At 35.4% G+C, this 19,415-nt stretch overlaps 1 protein-coding gene and 1 long non-coding RNA gene across 3 annotated transcripts in view; one reads left to right on the top strand and one right to left on the bottom strand.

Annotated features, from left to right (window-relative positions):
• Positions 1-17,847, top strand: part of LOC106473179 (oviduct-specific glycoprotein-like) — a 34,109-nt gene extending 16,262 nt beyond the window's left edge. For both annotated transcript variants that reach the window (XM_022401667.1, XM_022401668.1), the window contains exons 4-10: positions 1,366-1,456; positions 2,424-2,592; positions 6,996-7,120; positions 11,707-11,836; positions 14,582-14,767; positions 15,334-15,459; positions 15,571-17,847. In XM_022401667.1, coding sequence (XP_022257375.1) covers positions 1,366-1,456; positions 2,424-2,592; positions 6,996-7,120; positions 11,707-11,836; positions 14,582-14,767; positions 15,334-15,459; positions 15,571-17,352 — 2,609 coding nt within the window. In that variant the 3' untranslated portion in view covers positions 17,353-17,847. The remainder of the gene's footprint in view (positions 1-1,365; positions 1,457-2,423; positions 2,593-6,995; positions 7,121-11,706; positions 11,837-14,581; positions 14,768-15,333; positions 15,460-15,570) is intronic.
• On the bottom strand, positions 6,351-9,903 carry LOC111089342. Its single transcript, XR_002613604.1, has 3 exons — positions 9,846-9,903; positions 6,976-7,116; positions 6,351-6,538 (listed from the first exon to the last, which is right to left on the bottom strand). It is a non-coding gene; the product is annotated as an uncharacterized LOC111089342 (long non-coding RNA).
• Positions 17,848-19,415: the final 1,568 nt, after the last annotated feature.

The following is a 19,415-nucleotide window of genomic DNA, read 5'->3' as shown; positions in this document are numbered from 1 at the left end:
TAATATATGCACTAAGTTTTTATTCTCTGTTACACGAAGACCTGAATTTTAAATAAACTAAAACGCGTTGAACCGTTTTTCACCAAAATTTTTACACGAACAGTATAACACAAACTAACGAAACACGGGCAATAGTTTGTTAGTATGAACTTCGTTATATCGGTGCATGAAAAATAAAAAAACAGTTTTTGTGCAACCAACTTCAGAAAATACGTAAATTCATTTCGATGTTTTGATTTTCAATGTTAATAAAGTAGTTTCCTTTTCTTCGTCCGTCGGTGGGACAGCGATAAATTTATGGACTTACACTCCTAAGATCCGGGATTCAAATCTTCGCGGTGAACAGAGCGCAGATCGCACCTTGTGTAGCTATCGCTAAATATAGACAAATTCGCCACATTGGCTCAGTCTGATGTCTTATAACGCTAAAAACAGGGTTTCGATACCCGTGATGGACACAACACTAATAACCCATTGTTTAGGTTTATGCTTAGCATTAAACAATCTATTTCTGCCCTTGGTTATCATGTTATACGTGGTGGGCACAGCACTGATAACCCATTGTGTTGCTTTATGTTTAGCATTAAACAATCTATTTCTGCCCTTGGTTATCATGTTATACGTGGTGGGCACAGCACTGATAACCCATTGTGTTGCTTTATGTTTAGCATTAAACAATCCATTTCTGCCCTTGGTTATCATGTTATACGTGGTGGGCACAGCACTGATAACCCATTGTGTTGCTTTATGTTTAGCATTAAACAATCTATTTCTGCCCTTGGTTATCATGTTATACGTGGTGGGCAGAGCACTGATAACCCATTGTGTTGCTTTATGTTTAGCATTAAACAATCTATTTCTGCCCTTGGTTATCATGTTATACGTGGCTTAACTTTAACGTTTGTAATTTTCTACATAACCTTTTTATCTAATCAAAACTTTTAACTAGTATTATTTCACATTTTTTCTCCCAGTGGATCAGCGGTAAGTTTATGGATTTAAAACACTCAAATGGGTTTGATTCCTCACGATGGACAGACCCCATTGTGTAGCTTTGCGCTACAAAACACCAAACAACAACATATTTTTTTTATATATATGGTGCGTAAATCTTCACTTTTCATTATGGCCAAGCTGCTGTTTTCTTAGTGCAAAGCTACATAATAGGCTATTTGCACCCTGTTCACCACGAGAAATCGAACATTGGATATTAGTGTTGTAAATCCTTAAACTAACCACTAACCCACCGAGGGGGAGTTAAGGTCAAGCCCGTAGCATGGATTGCTCTTTATTTGTTTTGGTAAATATATTTTCCTTCTTAGTTCACGAAACAACTTATGACTAATGAACCAGGTGTCACTTTAGGTAATTACAGGAAGTTTGTGGGTTTGAAAAAACATAATCAAGATCTAAAGACGATGATTGCCATTGGTGGATGGAACGAAGGATCTAAAAGGTAAATTTACCTATATTTAAATCAAAAGTAAATTCAACCGATCATTAATTTATTGGTATTTGCTATTAACTTTTATTTTAAATTAAGTATCAATCACACTTTTGGTTATGTATATTTTAGTTGAGAAAACTTGTTTGTAGACGTATTAATAAATAAAATATTTTTTTTAAAAAACCTTCTAAACAAACATGATATTTTTCTAAAGTGGTATCAGACAGTTTCAACCAGCGACTTATCGGGCCAATGCCTTAGTTAGATAAGAATCTGGAATGCCCTAACTGTCAGTTTTCACTTCACTGATCATCCAGAACGAAGTTCGACAAACAGTCTTGAGTGATAATAAATTTTATTATGAACTGCAAATGAATAAAAACTGCTACATTCCTAGGCGGTGGAACCTGGGAAGGTTAATGGGGAGTCCCCCCCCCAGTATTTTGTGTGTGTTTTTTTTCCAAAATATTAAAAAATAAAAATGATAACATTCACAAATATAAAGTCAGTAAACAGCATGTAGGACCTGCAATGGAAGATGAGTTGTAGTTTCCAGCATTCTTATTGGCTCGATTTAAGTTGGTATTTCTTTTGGACAAAACAGTAAACATACAAAAGGTGTCTATCTTTAAAGATGTGGCGGTTTAATGTACCCGCCCACCAAAAAGTTTCAATCTCACTTTATTTAAAAAACTTCGAATTTTATGAACTGAAATGTCATTACTGTTGTTAAAACTGGTTGGCATAGCTTACGAAGTCCTGCTCAAAACTTCAAAACGGAGAGTCTGTAACTCGAAGTTAAAGGTTCGAATTCCGCTTGGTTTACAGTTTTCAGATCTCCAGAAAAATATTAACGTCACAAGACCTTCTAATTTCTATAGGTAGTGAAATTATTAATTGGTAATAAAAAAAGATATCAGTTATTTTTTCATTGTTTAATATGGTTTAAAACTACAACTTTTGAAGTGTCTTCTAGGTTTTCTAGGCTTGTTCGAGAATCTTCTACAAGAGAAAAGTTTATTCACAGCGTCATACGCTACTTACGACAAAACAGGTTCGATGGTTTAGAGTTGGACTGGGAGTATCCAGGGTCCAGGGATGGTAGTAGTAACGGTGACCGCAAGGGTTATGCTCTTTTGATTAAGGTTAGTAGTGTCTTAGTCTTTAAAACAAAAAGCAGCCGTGTAAGGAAAAGTTGTTAGGTTTAAACATAATCGGAACGAAGATTAAAAGTTTTTAATAAGTGTTCTTAATTCTTCGTCTTAGAAAAGCAGTTATAAAAAAAGACCAATAATTAGGTTTATAAAACATGATTGGTGAGGGAATATTTAGTTTTCACTTTTAGTAGCTGTTTTTGAAACTTCCACTATAAGTTTAATTATTTATTAGAAATTTAATGTTCGTGTCAGCATTTTGTCTTAAATTGCAGAGATTTAATTGTTTATAGATCTTTAAGAAATTATTAGATCTGGAGGCCTGGTATGGTCGTTTATAATAAATTATTAGATCTGGAGGCCTGGTATGGTCGTTTATAATAAATTATTAGATCTGGAGGCCTAGTATGGTCGTTTATAATAAATTATTGGATCTGGAGGCCTAGTATGGTTGTTTATAATGTGACAGTTAATCCCAATTTTCGATGGTAAAAGAGTTGCCCAAAAGTTGGTGGTGGGGGATAATGACTTGCTGCCTTCCCTCTAGTCTATCACATGTAAACTAGGGGCAGTTATTTCAGATAATCCTCTGCCCTAAATTCAACAAACAAAAAATAACTAAGTTAACTGATTCAAGTTTACTTTTTAATCTGTCATTCTCCCTAAGGTTGTCTTTCTGATAAAACACAGAATAACCCTTTCTGTGAAATGTGACCATGGTTATCAATTTATAAATTGTTTGCTTGGTTTCTTCTGGTACCCTAAACAACTTTTCAATCTGCTCTTCCCTCTTTTTGCTTGGTTTCTTCTGGTAACCTAAACAACTTTTCAATCTGCTCTTCCCTCTTCTTGCTTGGTTTCTTCTGGTACCCTAAACAAGTTTTCAATCTGCTCTTCCCTCTTCTTGCTTGGTTTCTTCTGGTACCCTAAACAACTTTTCAATCTGCTCTTCCCTCTTCTTGCTTGGTTTCTTCTGGTACCCTAAACAACTTTTCAGTCTGTTCTTCCCTCTTTTTGCTTTGTTTCTTCTGGTACCCTAAACAAGTTTTCAATCTGCTCTTCCAGTTTTACTTTCATTCACAGGATTAAAGAAAATAAGCCAAATTTATGTATTTATTTATTAAAAACTAAGAAAGTGTCACAGTAACAGCTGAAACGTGGGTACCGTGCTAGTTGAACGGTTCACAATTGAGAGATTACTATATTTCTTTCACTGAGGCAGAATCGCATAATTGCTATTCAAAATTTAAGTTATTGCTCGATCGTAGTTGTTGCCAGTCCAATCAGTCTCGTTCCTGGCATGGTTGAGTTCAGATAGGGTTTAATAATTTTCAGTAAAAAAAACAAAACAACAACCTTCATTCTCTACTGATAGCGATGTTGGGTCAAGTCAGAGATTTTGGGACACGGCAGAGAGTTGAGTGCGTTGTATCAACTATAGCCGATACAACATGACGATGGAATAACTTGTATCACAACTACATTTTACGTTACGTAGGTAGTGTGATGACGTCAAAAATTGATCTCTTCTTATAATAGTGTGTAATAGCTCTTTCTGACATAAAATATTCATACACTCAGTTCTCAAAAATGTGGACAAGATGGGAATATTCCTTCCTCTTAATGGCATTGGAAAACAGGGGAATATGGATAAACTTGGAGCAACAGGACCATCCAAAAATAGATGTACAACAAGTTGTATCTCATTTATGATAAGCAAAGTGAACACAAATTTCAGTGGCAGAAACGTCCATGTGCCACAGGCAACAATACTAAAGATAATCAATCTGGAAAAATAACACAAGTGATGTGTACACAACTTGCTTTCATGACATATCCATTCAGATATCACATACCTTAACAGCTGGAGGATGAAACGAGTATTCATACTATTACATAATAAGACATATTGGTCAAGTCACCAGACACACCACCTGTGTATTTCTGTGCCATTGGACTAGTGAAAATGGCGCTGAGAAACCGTCACCTTCGCACCCCACATGGAATATAATAAGGATGCAGGGAACAGTGGTGTGCTTTTGACATGGCAGCCTTAAAATGCAGCCTACTGCAACGGAAACAGGATGCACAGTAATCTGATAGAGCATGACTGGACATGGGAAGGTAGACTGTAACGACGTGGTGAGGCTCCAAAATCATTTTTAATATAGCATACTGAACCTTGTACATGTATTCTAACACTTTGTGGAGTGTCTTTAGTCATTTTGCGTGAGAGGGTCTGTTGCACAAAGATCAATTATCTCCCAATCTGATAAGCCAGTTTGGAGATCCACATAATGTTTCAGCTAGTCCCTGGAACTGATTTGAACAGACCAGCAATGGAGTACAGGAAACTGAACAACAAACTGTATTTCTGTAGTTCCTGAAATCTCTCTTCCACGGATTCAATGGTTGTATTATTAAAGAAATTCACTTTGAAGTTTTGTTGTAGATGAATGATAATCTCATCCCGACTTCCGTGTGAAAACCGTGTTTGCGTTTTTCCGAGTGCTTCTAAAATTTTCCAGTGATTTTTTCCGATCTATTTTGTGTCCTAGAGCCTCTCTAGGACACTTGTGATTCGAGCCACCAGGACATGCAAGGCTCTAGGACACTTGTGATTATAGCCACCAGGACATGCCCATGGCATGTTCTGGTGGCTCGAATCACAAGTGTCCTAGAGCCTTGCATGTCCTGGTGGCTATAATCACAAGTGTCCTAGAGCCTTGCATGTCCTGGTGGCTCGAATCACAAGTGTCCTAGAGCATGGCATGTTCTGGTGGCTCGAATCACAAGTGTCCTAGAGCCTGGTATGTCCTGGTGACTCGAATCACAATCTGATTAGAATTTGCTCGTCCTTTCACCCGTTGGAATGTTATAATATGACATTGGTAAAGAGCAGCCAAAGTGTTGTTGACTAACTGTTTTCCCTCTAGTCTATTACTTCTAAATTAGGAACGGCTAGTGTAGATAGCTTTCGAGTAGCATTGTACGAAATTCAACAACATAATTTATCCCTAACATCTACCAGTGTTTTTGTAAAAACCTTCATCAGTTCGGTACCTTGCACGCGCTAGCCTTCAAAGTTGATCTCACACAGTCATACCACAAATTTGAAACTTAGCATCTCGGTAGTTATTCTTCACGTGCCCTTGTTCAACTGGTGCTGCCTGTAATAGAAACAATAGTGTCGCATATCTCTCTGGTATCGGATTGCACAAACAGCGCCATTATTGCCTTTCACTCACGTCATTATTGTAACAATACTTTCCAACAATGTGTTTTATATTTAAAAAATAGAAAACATACAAAAATGGCGTTATTAGAAGCTATTTGAAGAATTCATCCACAAAATTACATTTTATTTTACTACCCTAAACGGTAAGCCTACTTTACCTATCTGATAACGCTAGTTCTGGTTTCGGTTTGTTTTGAATTTCGCACAAAGCTACATGAGGGATATCTGTGCTAGCCATCCCTAAGGTGTAAGACTAGAGAAAAGGCAGCTAGTCATCACCACCCACCGCCAACTCTTGGGCTACTCTTTTATTAACGAATAGGGGGATTGACCTCACTTATAACGCCCCCACGGCTTAAAGGGCGAGCATGTTTGGTAGGACGAGGATTCGAACCCGCGACCCTCAGATTGCGAGTCGAGAGCCCTAACCACCTGGCCATGCCGGCACGAGTTGTAGTCTCATAGATATTAACTGTTGTGGGTTTAATAAAACAAAAATTATATAAATGAATTCCATTTCGATAATAGTTTATTGGGTCGTAAAATGCGCTATCAATCTCATCTTGTCATCCAATAAGTGAAAATAGGGAAGAAACAGCCTTCGTGTACCTCTGTACATGGTAATGCCACTAGAGACGAGACCACCAAACCAACACTCCATCAGCATCTCCCAGAAAAAGTTAGAAATACGTTGGGACCCTGAAAAGTATGTAATTAGCATATAAATTAAGGTCCCTACAACTCAATGTTGACTCCCGTATATTATATTTCTACATATGAACTGAACAGATAATATTTCTAAAGTAAACGCATTATTTTCACATTATTAAAAGCATGTTTTCTTCCCGAGCAGAGAACTGTTTTCTGCTATATGTATAACTGACACTCCACTATAGTCCTCCCCCCCCCCCCTTCAGTGGGTCAGCTGTAAGCTTACGGACTTACACGTCAATCTCGGGAGTTCGATTCCTGCGGTGGACAGAACGAAGATGGTGGCTTTGCGTTAAAACACCCACATACTCTACGACAACCGTGTAATTTATAATCGGGTTGGTTTTAATTAAATTAATTAGCCTATAATTTGTTTGAATTTTGCTTACTGTCTTAAATCAAAGGAAAAATTTAAATATACTTACATAGGTATTCCTTATCACAGGAACTTCGAGAGGCGTTTAATCAGGAAGGAGATTCACGCAGGAAGGAGAGGTTGATACTTTCTGTCGCAGTGCCTGCTGGGAAGGACTACATTGATAACGGCTACGATGTTCCAGAAATTTCTAAGTAGGTATTAGAGGATCGTTTGTATTATGACTATAGATTTATTATAAAATATGACATTCATTTATGTAAAAAAGATCACAAATTGTATATTACACCCAATTCTGAATGTTATAGAAAGTGAGATGAAAATATTACATAAAAAAAACAAAAACAATGACGTAGGCAGTGGTGTAGTGGAGCTTATTCGAGGGTGTGTACTGTATACCCACCTCTAATTTTGAGAGGCATGCATATACCCACCGATATGGCAACAAGATTTGAAAACAGTATTTTAAGTACATATTGTGAGAATTTTTACAGACATTATTACTTTGTGAAAAAAACAAGTTGTGCCATGTAAATGCTGTGGTTTGTCCTAAAAAACGTTTTTAATAGGAGTTACCTTTCGACCGTAGGCCTACATCAGACACACCTGAATGACACAGCTGGTATAAAGAGTTGTTACCAGTAATTAATTATTTGTAATGTAGATTTTACTCCTTGATATATTGTTTTACTCTAACTGATAACCTCCTAACACGACGAAACGTTATGACTTACCATTTTGTTTTGTTTTACTAAATTAAATCAGATGCGACACAAAATATGGACAGCCTATTATTCTGTTAGCTTTTGTGTGTGTGTGTGTTTTTTTTACACTAGTTGTTGTTTAACCGATATTCCATATTTCCTTGTCCATGTTGTTGTTGTTGTAGAACATTTCTATGGGATTAAAATGTTTGAACTAAATGTTAAATCGGATTTTACTAGATCTTTCAACAGAATTACACAAAGTAATGTCATTAATTAATTATACTTGTCATAAGACATTAGTATTAGGCCTATTATATTTTAACACTACATTCTTTATTTAGTTCCTTGGGGATTTTCAAGAATTAGAAGTATATAATAATAGAACTTCAATCATACTATGTTCGCCATATCCAAATATGATAGGTCTATTAGTGATACTTATGAAAAGTAGAATTAATTATAATCATACTTCGCTAGCTTGGAAAAGGTGATTAACAAGGTAGTTACATAGTTATATAGGTACTTCACTTGGCAAAAATCTAGACTTCGTGGATTTTGTTACGATTAATTTCGTACTGTAGGAAATTAAGAGGTTTCTAAAATAATATTAACATCATTAAGATAATAAGCGAAATACAGTATTAAATTTTAATTCTAAATGGTAACATAATATGTTCTATCGTTAGACTGGTTCTTCTGGATTATTTGGTAAAAATAATACTCGTATAAGTTAAATCCACATAAGGGTAACGAATTAATTCATTTTTTCAATAACGCTGGGTTTATGGTTAGGCTTAACTTCACAAACATTTCAATAGAAACTAGGTACACCTAACTTACTTATAAACTTACTTGTACCGTTCCTCACTAGTCGATAGATAACAAACAAGCTGACTAACTCACTGTTTAGCTTACTGAGTCATTAACTCACTAAATTGAATAATTCATTAACTAACTCTACATCTTGCGCCATTATGACGTAATGACATTCAACCTCTAGCAAAAACCTATAAATTAAAATATTAAAAAGTAAAGCTTACAACAATATCAATTCATTGAATAAGTACGTTAAATATTGCATTTCAAGGATAAAGACAGGAAACTGGTATATCAAAAACAAAATGCTACATATACTTAAATCTGTTTTCTATTCCTAATAATCCTAGGAAATGGATTCTTGGCATTGTACAGGATTGGCGCAGACAGTTTGAGTATAACCGTGTACATATATATATATATATGACCTCCCATGACACCTGTACTACTTTTAAAAAATACCATATGTATCGCTGCAATATGAAGTACATTATCCTAAATTTAAAAAATACTGGTGTAAGTTACTTCAAACATTTGATATACCTACCCGCCGTCTATTTCAAAAACAAACTCCAGAACACGTAGGACAATAGTACGAAGCATACCCTTAGCAACGAGCAACACGTAGTATTAGGTATGATATTGTATGTGTGAGTGTGTATGATTGAATAGTTTTACTAATTCATGAGTGAAAGGATAAGCCCTCCCACCACACTCACAATATTACCTGCGGTCACTAAGGGTATCATATTATAATCAATTATGGTTTCAAGGACGTTCTCCAGCGCCACTTTTGGTCGTTTTTTTCATGACCTTGTTCCACATATGTTTTATACATCCTTTCAACTAGCAGGTTTTGTAGTTATTACACCACTTAAAAATAAACTTATACTTATTTTGTGACAGCCCTGTATAATGTTTGCGCAAAATCCTATCAATTATAATAATACTCAGTTTTTCTTGCGCACGCATTTCATTTCAACGGATTTAAATATACATTAGTAAACACTTTGTGGATATTAAAAGCTTATCCAAGTTTTTAACATGATCTAACGTTAGGTAGCAGAATAATATTACAAGTTTATTTATTGATAGTATTAAGTACGGTAAAGTTTAGCCCTAACTAAACTAAAGCAAAAAAACCTACAAAAGTTACAATGTTAATTAGCCTCTTTATCGAATATGGGCCGAACTTAATAAAGGCTCAAATAATGTTAGGCCTAAGACAAATGGGTATATAGATTTCGTTTGTATTATTCTAAAAATCCTGTGTTTAAAGAAGTACTGTTGCAATAAAGATAATAATTTAACTGCAAATGTTTTCGGATATCTGCTACTTATGTATTATCTTTCACTGTTGAACATCTATAACAGGTACGTCAGTTATTATATATACCTTGGCAAGTCAATCCAACTAGTTGAAATAACGACAGAGCCTCTCAAGGACGTGTTGCGACATCTATTTGTGTCATATAATAACAGAAATAATAATGCAATAATTGATAACACACTATATTTTACAATAAAAATGATTCATTATGTATATGTGTGTATGTTAGCATCCGTCACCCAGAGGTGGTTGGCTTGATTACCGTAACTTTTTGTATGATAACTGGAATCTGTCCGACATGGGCTATTTAAATATTCTTGCCCGAGAAAATGATTTAACAAAACATGAAATAGCGTGCATTTCACTTTCTTATAGACATTTGGCTTTGAATTCAAAAACATGAGCAATGAATTACTTAAATAGGTCCATAAAGCAGGATATGCAATTAGCATCAATAAGATCATTAGGATTTAATAACAAAATAAAGAAAAGGGAACGTTATCTTGCATTATTCTTTATAAATTTTTTGTTTCCTTAACGAATACTTTCAGTTAGTGTATATAATTAGCTAATTTTTCTGTGCGAGGTCATGTCAAGACTAACTTTTATGGAACACGTAAAGCCAAGTCACACAACGTGAAAGGACCATATTGTACCTTTATATGCCACTGTGATACCTAGATATCACGCCCTTCCATAACATTACGTACATACAAATTTGTATCCATACAACTTTACAGATTGTAGTGCTGGTTTATGTATTTACAAGTGCTAGAAACATAAACCTTGAGCTGCATTAATCTTGCCCTTGGGAACTGTCACGCACATTTTTAGGTTGAGCCTAAGATTTGTATATGTCCACACATCGCTGAATTGCTCTATTATTTTATTAGATGTTCTTTGTGTGTTTCTGGTACGTAGTCTAGATGTGAAAATAAGAAAGTGGGAAGTGTGAGAACAAGGAAGCAGGAAGTGTGAGAGCAAGGAAGCAGGAAGTGTGAAAACAAGGAAGTAGGAAGTGTGAGAACAAAGAATTAGGAAGTGTGAGAACAAGTAAGCAGGAAGTGTGAAAACAAGGAAGTTGGAAGTGTGAAAACAAAGAATTAGGAAGTGTGAGAAAAAGAAAGTGTAACAACAAGAAAAAATGAGGTGGGGAATGTGGAAACAAAGAAGTAAGAAATGTGAAAATGATGAAGTAGGATGTGTGGAAACAATGAAATAGGAAGTGTGAAAATAAGGAAGTAATACAAAGTTGCTGGTTTCTGTTCTTTTTGGGGGGGGGGGTGATTACAGGGCTTGCCAGAAAATTTGGGCAACGTGACACCGAGAAGTCTTAGTGAAGTTTAAAAGTGAAATCTGGTAAATAGATAAAGCACATAGTGAAGTTGTACGATAGAAATGAGCCATTTGTGAAGCACTTCCTAAACGTTTTGTAAAAGTACGGGTTTTATATTGTCAAACTATTTATTACGTATTGTTTATACATACTGAAACGCAGATTTGGGATACTTTAATAAACATAAACAACATTCCTTTCTTATGAACCACGAGAGACAATAAAAGGGAGGTAGAAAATTTTAAAGCTACCCTAACTTGAAACCTGTTATCCATTTTGTACTGTTATTAAGCGATCTTGTTTTGTTGTTGTTTTTACCTTCCTAACATAACCAAATAAACATCATAGCATAAGGGTGATCGTGATTGTCTTCTTATGCCTTTAAACTCAATAATACTTCCAATATACAAATCCAAGGACATAACCCAATAATACACTTACTAAAGCTTATGGTAAATATTAAATATATATATATATATATCATAAAGATAAGACTTTTGAGCAGTTTTCTTTACTTTTGTTCAATAACTTAGCTGAACAAACTTTTGTGTTTTACGGTCATAGCTTATATGACATATTTCTGTGTGGCAGGTACGTGGACTTCATGAACGTGTTATCCTACGATTACCATACAGCTTACGAAGCAATAGTCGACCATCACGCTCCTCTATATAAACCCCCCGATGTTGGTCGATGGGATGAACGAAATAGACTGAATCTGGTAGGTACAAGATTAGTGGAGTAGTGTTGCTGTCCTGGGTGAAATGCTACTGGTACTCAGCACCAGTTCTTTTTTAAGTTCCAATTGGAATATTTTTTCGAGTTCTGTTACTTTTTGTTTTATTGGCAGTTCGATTTCAAAAGTGCAAGTAGTAATACCATTAACTTCTTGACAAATTTATATTCAGGTCATACAAAGGTGAGTACTTGTACTTCTTTCAGAAGAGTTTCATTACTGGATGTTGGTTATTGGAAGGATCCGGGGCTCAGGCCAATGAAGCGAGTAATTAAGTAATTTAACTAGAGATTGTCAAGGAGGGGTTTCATTTTTACCCTTAGAAACTTGATGTATTTGCATATCATTAAAATCCGAATATACAGTATACAAATACAATAATGTTGCGTCAGCGAGGTCATGTGACTAGTATCACGCCACCTGTTTCTAGAAATATCCTGTTACTTCAAGAATGCCCTAGCATTTACTAGATATGTGTTAGTCTTGTATATATAAGACGTTCACAACGTGACGGGAGAACAGTGTATTGAGTGATTGAACTGCAGTCAGAGAGTGTGTAATTGAACGGAGTATTGTTGAAGTCGAGCACGTGAGACGTTCGTTGAGAATTATAGCGCAACTGTTGAAATTAAGTGTATCGTAAAGTTGTATTCGGAAAGAATAAACCAGTTTTATTTAAGAAAGGACTTGTGTCGCTAAAGTTTCGTCGGAACGAATTTACTGAAAATTAAGTAACGACTGGAGGCGTAACAATAACATATTTTCTAATATTTTACTCTAAGTCTTTTATTCAGATCTCTGACCCTTCACGTAGTCCTAGTAGTAATGGCAACCAACCACGACTGCTCAGTGTATTTTGCTTATTCACACTTCAGTATAACGACTAACAGCCGCCAAATTCTACTTAATATGCAGTATGTATAATGTTGTTGTAGCGTTGTTCTTTCGGTGGCGAGTTCTTTTAAATTATTTAGTGAAAATAATTCAACATCCAGTAAACATAACAATCATAATAGAGTTTATTTCCTCTTTTTACGTTTCTACAAGCTTGAACACTTGTATACTATCATAAGTTCTCGTAAGCCTACTTTACAAATGGTGTTCAAACCTCTCTAACAATATTATAATTAACGTAAAATTAACTTACTTATACAAAGTAACTCAATAAACGCGGTGTAAAACACAGATCCAAATACACCGACTATTTCACTCTATCAGCAAGAAATAACTCTTTTTCTTGATACAGTTCTACATTCTCTTAACTTGTGTTACTATAAGTGACGTAGTGTGTATATATGTAGCCATATATGTATCTGTCCGAAATATATATATATATATAATGTGACGCCATCTATTGAACTGCTCCACAAACAAACATCCATAAAATAATTTCAAATCTTGGGTATTCAAGATCCAGACAATTAGAAAAATAACTATAGTATGTGCAACAACCGTTTCTTTATCACAGAACACAAGTTTAAATTAAAATACTCTCCTCACAGCAAGAACACGGCTTTTACTAAGACTGTACGTGAAGGTTTGATTGTATCTTTATTGATGTAATTTGTAAATGTAGTACTAAAAATGGAGTTCTTAAAAATACTGTTATTTTTTTTCAATAAAGAGTACCACTTTTAACATATAAGAACATTACAGTTTATATCAACACAATTCGAACACTTTTCCCGTGCAGTACTTTCCAGAAAAATACTTTTTAGAAAATGTTCACTTCTTCTAAAAAAAATTTCAATGAGGTATGAATACTACGATGAGTAATTGCCACCAGTAGGATGACGTTTCTGTTAATATTTATAATCTACTTTCGAATATACTAGAAATTGTTACGTCACTTCCTTAGAATTTTATAGGCGTTCTAGGCCTATCTTATCAAATCTTTTAATCCTAACGTTATCATTAAATCCCGCAGCTTCCTTTATCTAACTTATAAATTACAACATTAAAATACACCTTATAACTTAATTATAATTGTATGACCCCTAACTTCTCTCATTGGCTTGTATCGGTATTAGCACATTACGATGGCCGTAAATGGCTAACTGGTTATTAGGTCTTTTTCATAGTGTTTGTATTTATAACATGTTCTTTTAGAAGTTACTGACTTACCATGAACTGAAATACAAATTCCAAATTAGCACAGATCCTCTAGCAAGAGACGAAATTATACAATTATTTGTGTCACCAGATCTTATATGTTCTTTTATTATAAGTTGGGTATACCTTGGTATTAGAAACTGTGAGTAATAAAAAGTACTTTCAGTAAGACATTTGATTAATTATACATGTATTTATATATGTCTGATATTTATATTTTAATTAACCATTAATGCAGATACAAAGCTTGTGACGTATTAATTATTCTGATAATATTTTTTTCAATAGAAAGTTTTATACCGTGTAATAAAACTTGAAAGTTTATACTTTTTAACATTAATTACAAAGTTATATACCGTGTAATAAAACTTGAAAGTTTATACTTTTTAACATTAATTACAAAGTTATATACCGTGTAATAAAACTTGAAAGTTTATACTTTTTAACATTAATTACAAAGCTTTATACCGTGTAATAAAACTTGAAAGTTTATACTTTTTAACATTAATTACAAAGTTATATACCGTGTAATAAAACTTGAAAGTTTATACTTTTTAACATTAAATACGTATTTTGTACTTTATAAAAAAAACTATAACTTTCGATTGATTTATTCAGAATTGGACTATAAGTTACTATCTGGAACTAGGAGCTCCTAGGCACAAATTAATAGTAGGAGTTCCTACTTATGGACGATCATTTACCCTACTGGACCCTGATGACAACGAGATCAATGCTGCTGCAGATGGGCCTGGTGAGGAAGGTTCATCATCCAGAGAAAAGGGATATTTGTCTTATCATGAGGTATTTTAGTGATATATCTTTGTACTATTCATCATCAGCACACCCATGTATTTAATTACAACAATTATTTAAGTTATCCTTTAGAATTAGGTTTGTATCATATTATAAAGCTTTTCCATTGGCTGGATTTTTGTACATGGTAACAACCCACCTACAGGAAACCCCCATCTATATGATACTCTGTGTTATAAATAAAACATGGTATTGTGTGTAGTGTTCTATTCTATACGTTCTGAGGCTATAAATAAATATCAAAGGCATGTCCAAACTCATTTTGTAAATAAGTGGTCCGTTTGTGAATCTAACTCATGAAAGTTTTAAAATTGATGACCTGTGTTTATTTAAAGCATTGTTTATAAATATATATATTAGTTAGGTCAAAGCTAAAAAACTACAGTTTAGGTAATTTATAGGTGTTACTAGACTACCATATTTGAAACACAAAGATTTTGTTGTATTGCGAGCTGATCCTAACGACTAATCACGTCCTTCTTCTCACATCAATTTGCTCTGCATTACTCATGTTTTATCATTGTTATTAGCTTCAGAAAGATGTTTCTTTTTAGATCTGTCAGAATATTCTTGAAAAGGACTGGGAAGTAAGACGCCCCTACTCAGATATTTTTGGACCCTACTGTTTTAAAGACAATCAGTGGGTTGGATTTGATGACGAAGTGATAATAACCAAGAAAGTATGTATTATTACTGTTTTTCAAATTCGTTTTATAGTTTGAATTTCACAGCTAATTTACTCGGAAATTACTGAGTATTGAACTGATTTGTATTGGTTTATTTGTAAATAGGCAAACTACATCAGAGAACAAGGCTTAGGGGGCGCTATGGTGTGGACATTAGCTGATGATGATTTTCGAGGTTTGTGTGGGGAAGAGCAAAGCCCCTTGGTAACGACATTACGTAATGCTTTGCTCACTGGAAATAAAGAACATCCAATTAAATCTGTCGTCCAGACAATACTAGACGAAGTCAAACAGCAACTATCACCTGACAGTGAATCATACCGCAAAAAGTACAGGCGTCTTTCTGGTTACAATAGGCTGAGAGACTCTGCCAGAACTAACAGCGAGAATCCCAAGTACCTTCTTCAAACACCAAAGCCTCCAACAACCCCTGATCCAGGTGGTGATTTCATATGCACAGATGAAGGTTTCTTTAGGAATCCTAGAAACTGCAAGAAGTACTATTGGTGTCTTGACAGTGGGCCTGCAGAACTAGGTATCGTTCCTCATACTTTCACTTGTCCTGCTGGTTTGTACTTCAATCCCCAAAGGGATTCTTGTGATTATCGCCAGAATGTGCATTGTGAAGAAGAATCTGCTCCAAAACCAACAACCTCCAGACCTTCTCGAACAACCAGACGACCATTCCGCTTCAAACGTCCACGCCTTAGTTTCCGTAAAACCACGACGACTACCACAACAGAAGTCCCACAAACTCAGGCCCCAACCACTCATAACTTGGCTGATTTGGTCCGACTGCTTCAGTCACTTCTGAAGACAGAACAGACAACTGAGGAGGTTACTACTCTTGTTTCAGAGACATTGGCTCCAACATCTAGAACCCTTCCAGACTACATAACTCCCCAGTTTTCCAAAGTTCAGTCCGTAACACAAAGTATAACAAGCACATCTTCACCAACCTCAACAGAGAGCTCTCCAACATTAAATATCCCACGTTACCGACGACCCATACGTCCCTCTCAATATTTACCTGCTACATTATCACCAAAAGATTTCAGTAGTCCATCACCTGGCCACCTGACCAACCAAGTTCCGCGGAGGCCACAGTTCGAAGCTGAACCAGATAGTGAAAAGCTCTTTAAGTACGTAGAACCAAACAGGCGACAGACTTCAAGCAGATCTAACAAAACACAAGAAGAAAGTAATCCCTTTTCGAACTACCAGGACCCAGACAGGTCATCTGATCCAGAAGAAAGAAAAGAAACCGACTCCTTGTTTATCTACAAAAATCCAGAAAGAACTAAAGTTCAAACACCCACAGAACCTCCTCTTGAAGTTGAACCTGCTACTCAATTCACACATACTTTACCTAATAATCCAATTCAGTATAACACCCCAATCCGATCAAGTCCAACTCCCACAACAACGCCACATAAAGAGAATAAAAAGGTTCAACTGCTAAACCGCAAACGTGGACATCAAAGGTTCCGGCCACGATTTCGGATAAGGACACGCACAAGATCAAGAGAAAATGAAGATGCTGTTTCTTCTCGGGTTAGCTCGGTGACCTTGCCAAAGGACCAAGAACTGCAAGACTTTAAACCTGTCCAGCGAGCCATACGTCGTCGGTTGCGGCCATTGAGGACTACAACAACTCCTGCACCTCGAGGACCTGGAGTGACCGTGGCAGAAAGTATGAACGTGCAGTGCATGCGTCAGGGTATCCACCGAAATCCAAAAAACTGTAGTCAATTCATCATGTGTGCTCCAGTATTTGAAGAAGGTTTCCGAAGCTACTTTTACGATTGTCCAGATGGGAAAATTTTCGACGAAACCTTGGGTAGATGTACAACTGGAAACCCAGATACTTGTGAAATCACCGTTTAACAATCTCGTGAACTTTCTTTCGTCCTTCGTTCACCACTGTTGCTGTTTATTAAATCGTTCTGATCATACCAGTTCCATTAGCATATTATAACTGTTAATATGATGTCAAATAACCCAGTAAAATAAGGTAAAGCAAACCTTTAAATATTTAATATGGTTGAATACAACAAAATAATTATTTTCCTTTTTTTTGTCCAGTGGAAAGGATGTTTATATTGAAATGTGCCGATATAGTAACGAATACTGGTAATACGAAGGGTTGTGATGAAAACTTCCATCATAAGATCTTTATTTCCATTAAGTTTTTCACTTAAACGTTTCTATGAACTTATTCATAATCTGAATTAACATAATTACAATATTCTACTATTCATATTACCAACAATTCCAAGCAAATATTTTGTTTTTGGAATAAAAGTAACCGATATGCCAGAATAATAACGTATTTGCATGTATATGAATCGGTGATGCATATTAAAACCTTGTCGTTCGAAACTGAAGTTTCACACTCAATTCTTTGTTCATATTTCAGCTATTCTTTTTCTGCATCAGGAGACTTATAGTTGTATATATAATATACTCGTAAGTGTTTATCAAAATGGTAAAATATATACCTTTCAATTATTTCCGTATTGGCATTAAAACTTTAGTAACGAAATGTGATTCTTAGATTGGATAATACAAGTTCATTCCACGACAGTGTAAAAAAAATGTTAAGCCTAAAGTGTTGCGCTAGGATCTAGAACCATCATCCTATAAACAATAAAAATAAGCTGTTGAAGACGTTTCAAAATCAATATAGTTAGTAAGTTATATGAGTTTATTCAGAAGCTAGAGCAATCTTGTTTGTTTATTAATTTCGCACAAAGCTACTCAAGGGCTATCTGTTCTAATAGTGCCTAATTTTGAAGTTAGAGACTAAAGGAAAGACAGCTAGTCAACACCACCCATCGCAAATTCTTGGGTTAAACTTTACCAACTAATTATAGGGTTGACCGTAACATTATAGCGATCCCACGGCTGGGAAGACGAACATGTTTAGTGATGGGGTTCGAACCTACGACCCACAGATTTCATGTCGAGTGTCCTAACCACCAGGCCTAGAATAATCTTACACTTTGAGTAGAAGCGAAGGTGTCGACATCTGTTGGTCAAATTCAGCTTTAGTTTAGCAGTCACCAAACTCTCTTCAGCCGTTAATAGCTGCTCATCTTTGGCTTTTACTGATTATAACAAAGTTGTCTTGTGGTAGCGATATTATACTCTGTACAAACAAGGCTATAAATTTGTATGTTTAATAAATACTGTTCAATTTGATTCAGGGGCACTACAATTTACAGTAAGGTAGAGATATAATATTGGCCCGACCAAAGCCTCGTGATTATCATGACCAGACACGATACACAGTTTGAGGCCATGAGTACGCTATAACTGTTGTTGACTAGCTTACCTTCCCTATATCCCAGTTTGAATTGAGGTTGGAAGCACGCCAGAAAATATTCTATTTTTTGTTCTGTAAAACTTACCAAATGCAATATTTGATACTTTATTACAATTCACTGAATAAAAATAGATAAAATTATACAATTCTTTATAAAACATCATATTTTGATACCTCGGGATTTTTACATACAAAACAAGGTAAAGGAGTGTAATCAAAACTACAAGATCTACAACCACACTTAAAGAAAGTATGCTCGCTAAAACAGACGCCACACTTCCAATTCCCCATCTTTCAGACGACATATTACGCCACAACAGTAGCTTTGTTTCAACAATATTATATACGCTGTTATTGGCCCGTTTTGGTATTGTTGGATTCACCTTTTTAATGTACTAGCTGATGGAAAGATATTCAGACCACAGGGGTGACAAAAATGAATCAGATCCAAACGCCGACCCTCCACCCCCATGTCACTCTTTGGGGGGCTAGGAGTACACGCCAATTTTGGTAACAATCGGTTATAAGAATTTCTCTAATATTGGTTTTGATTGTGTATCAACATTAAACTAACTACCCCTAATTAGTTACTACAGCGTTTTTCACCACATATAAATATCAT

The sequence above is a fragment of the Limulus polyphemus genome, unplaced genomic scaffold (assembly GCF_000517525.1).
Source record: "Limulus polyphemus unplaced genomic scaffold, Limulus_polyphemus-2.1.2 Scaffold5950, whole genome shotgun sequence".
Classification (NCBI taxonomy): domain Eukaryota; kingdom Metazoa; phylum Arthropoda; class Merostomata; order Xiphosura; family Limulidae; genus Limulus; species Limulus polyphemus.
Note: the sequence above shows the minus strand (reverse complement) of the source record. Positions and strands in the feature narration are given on the sequence as shown.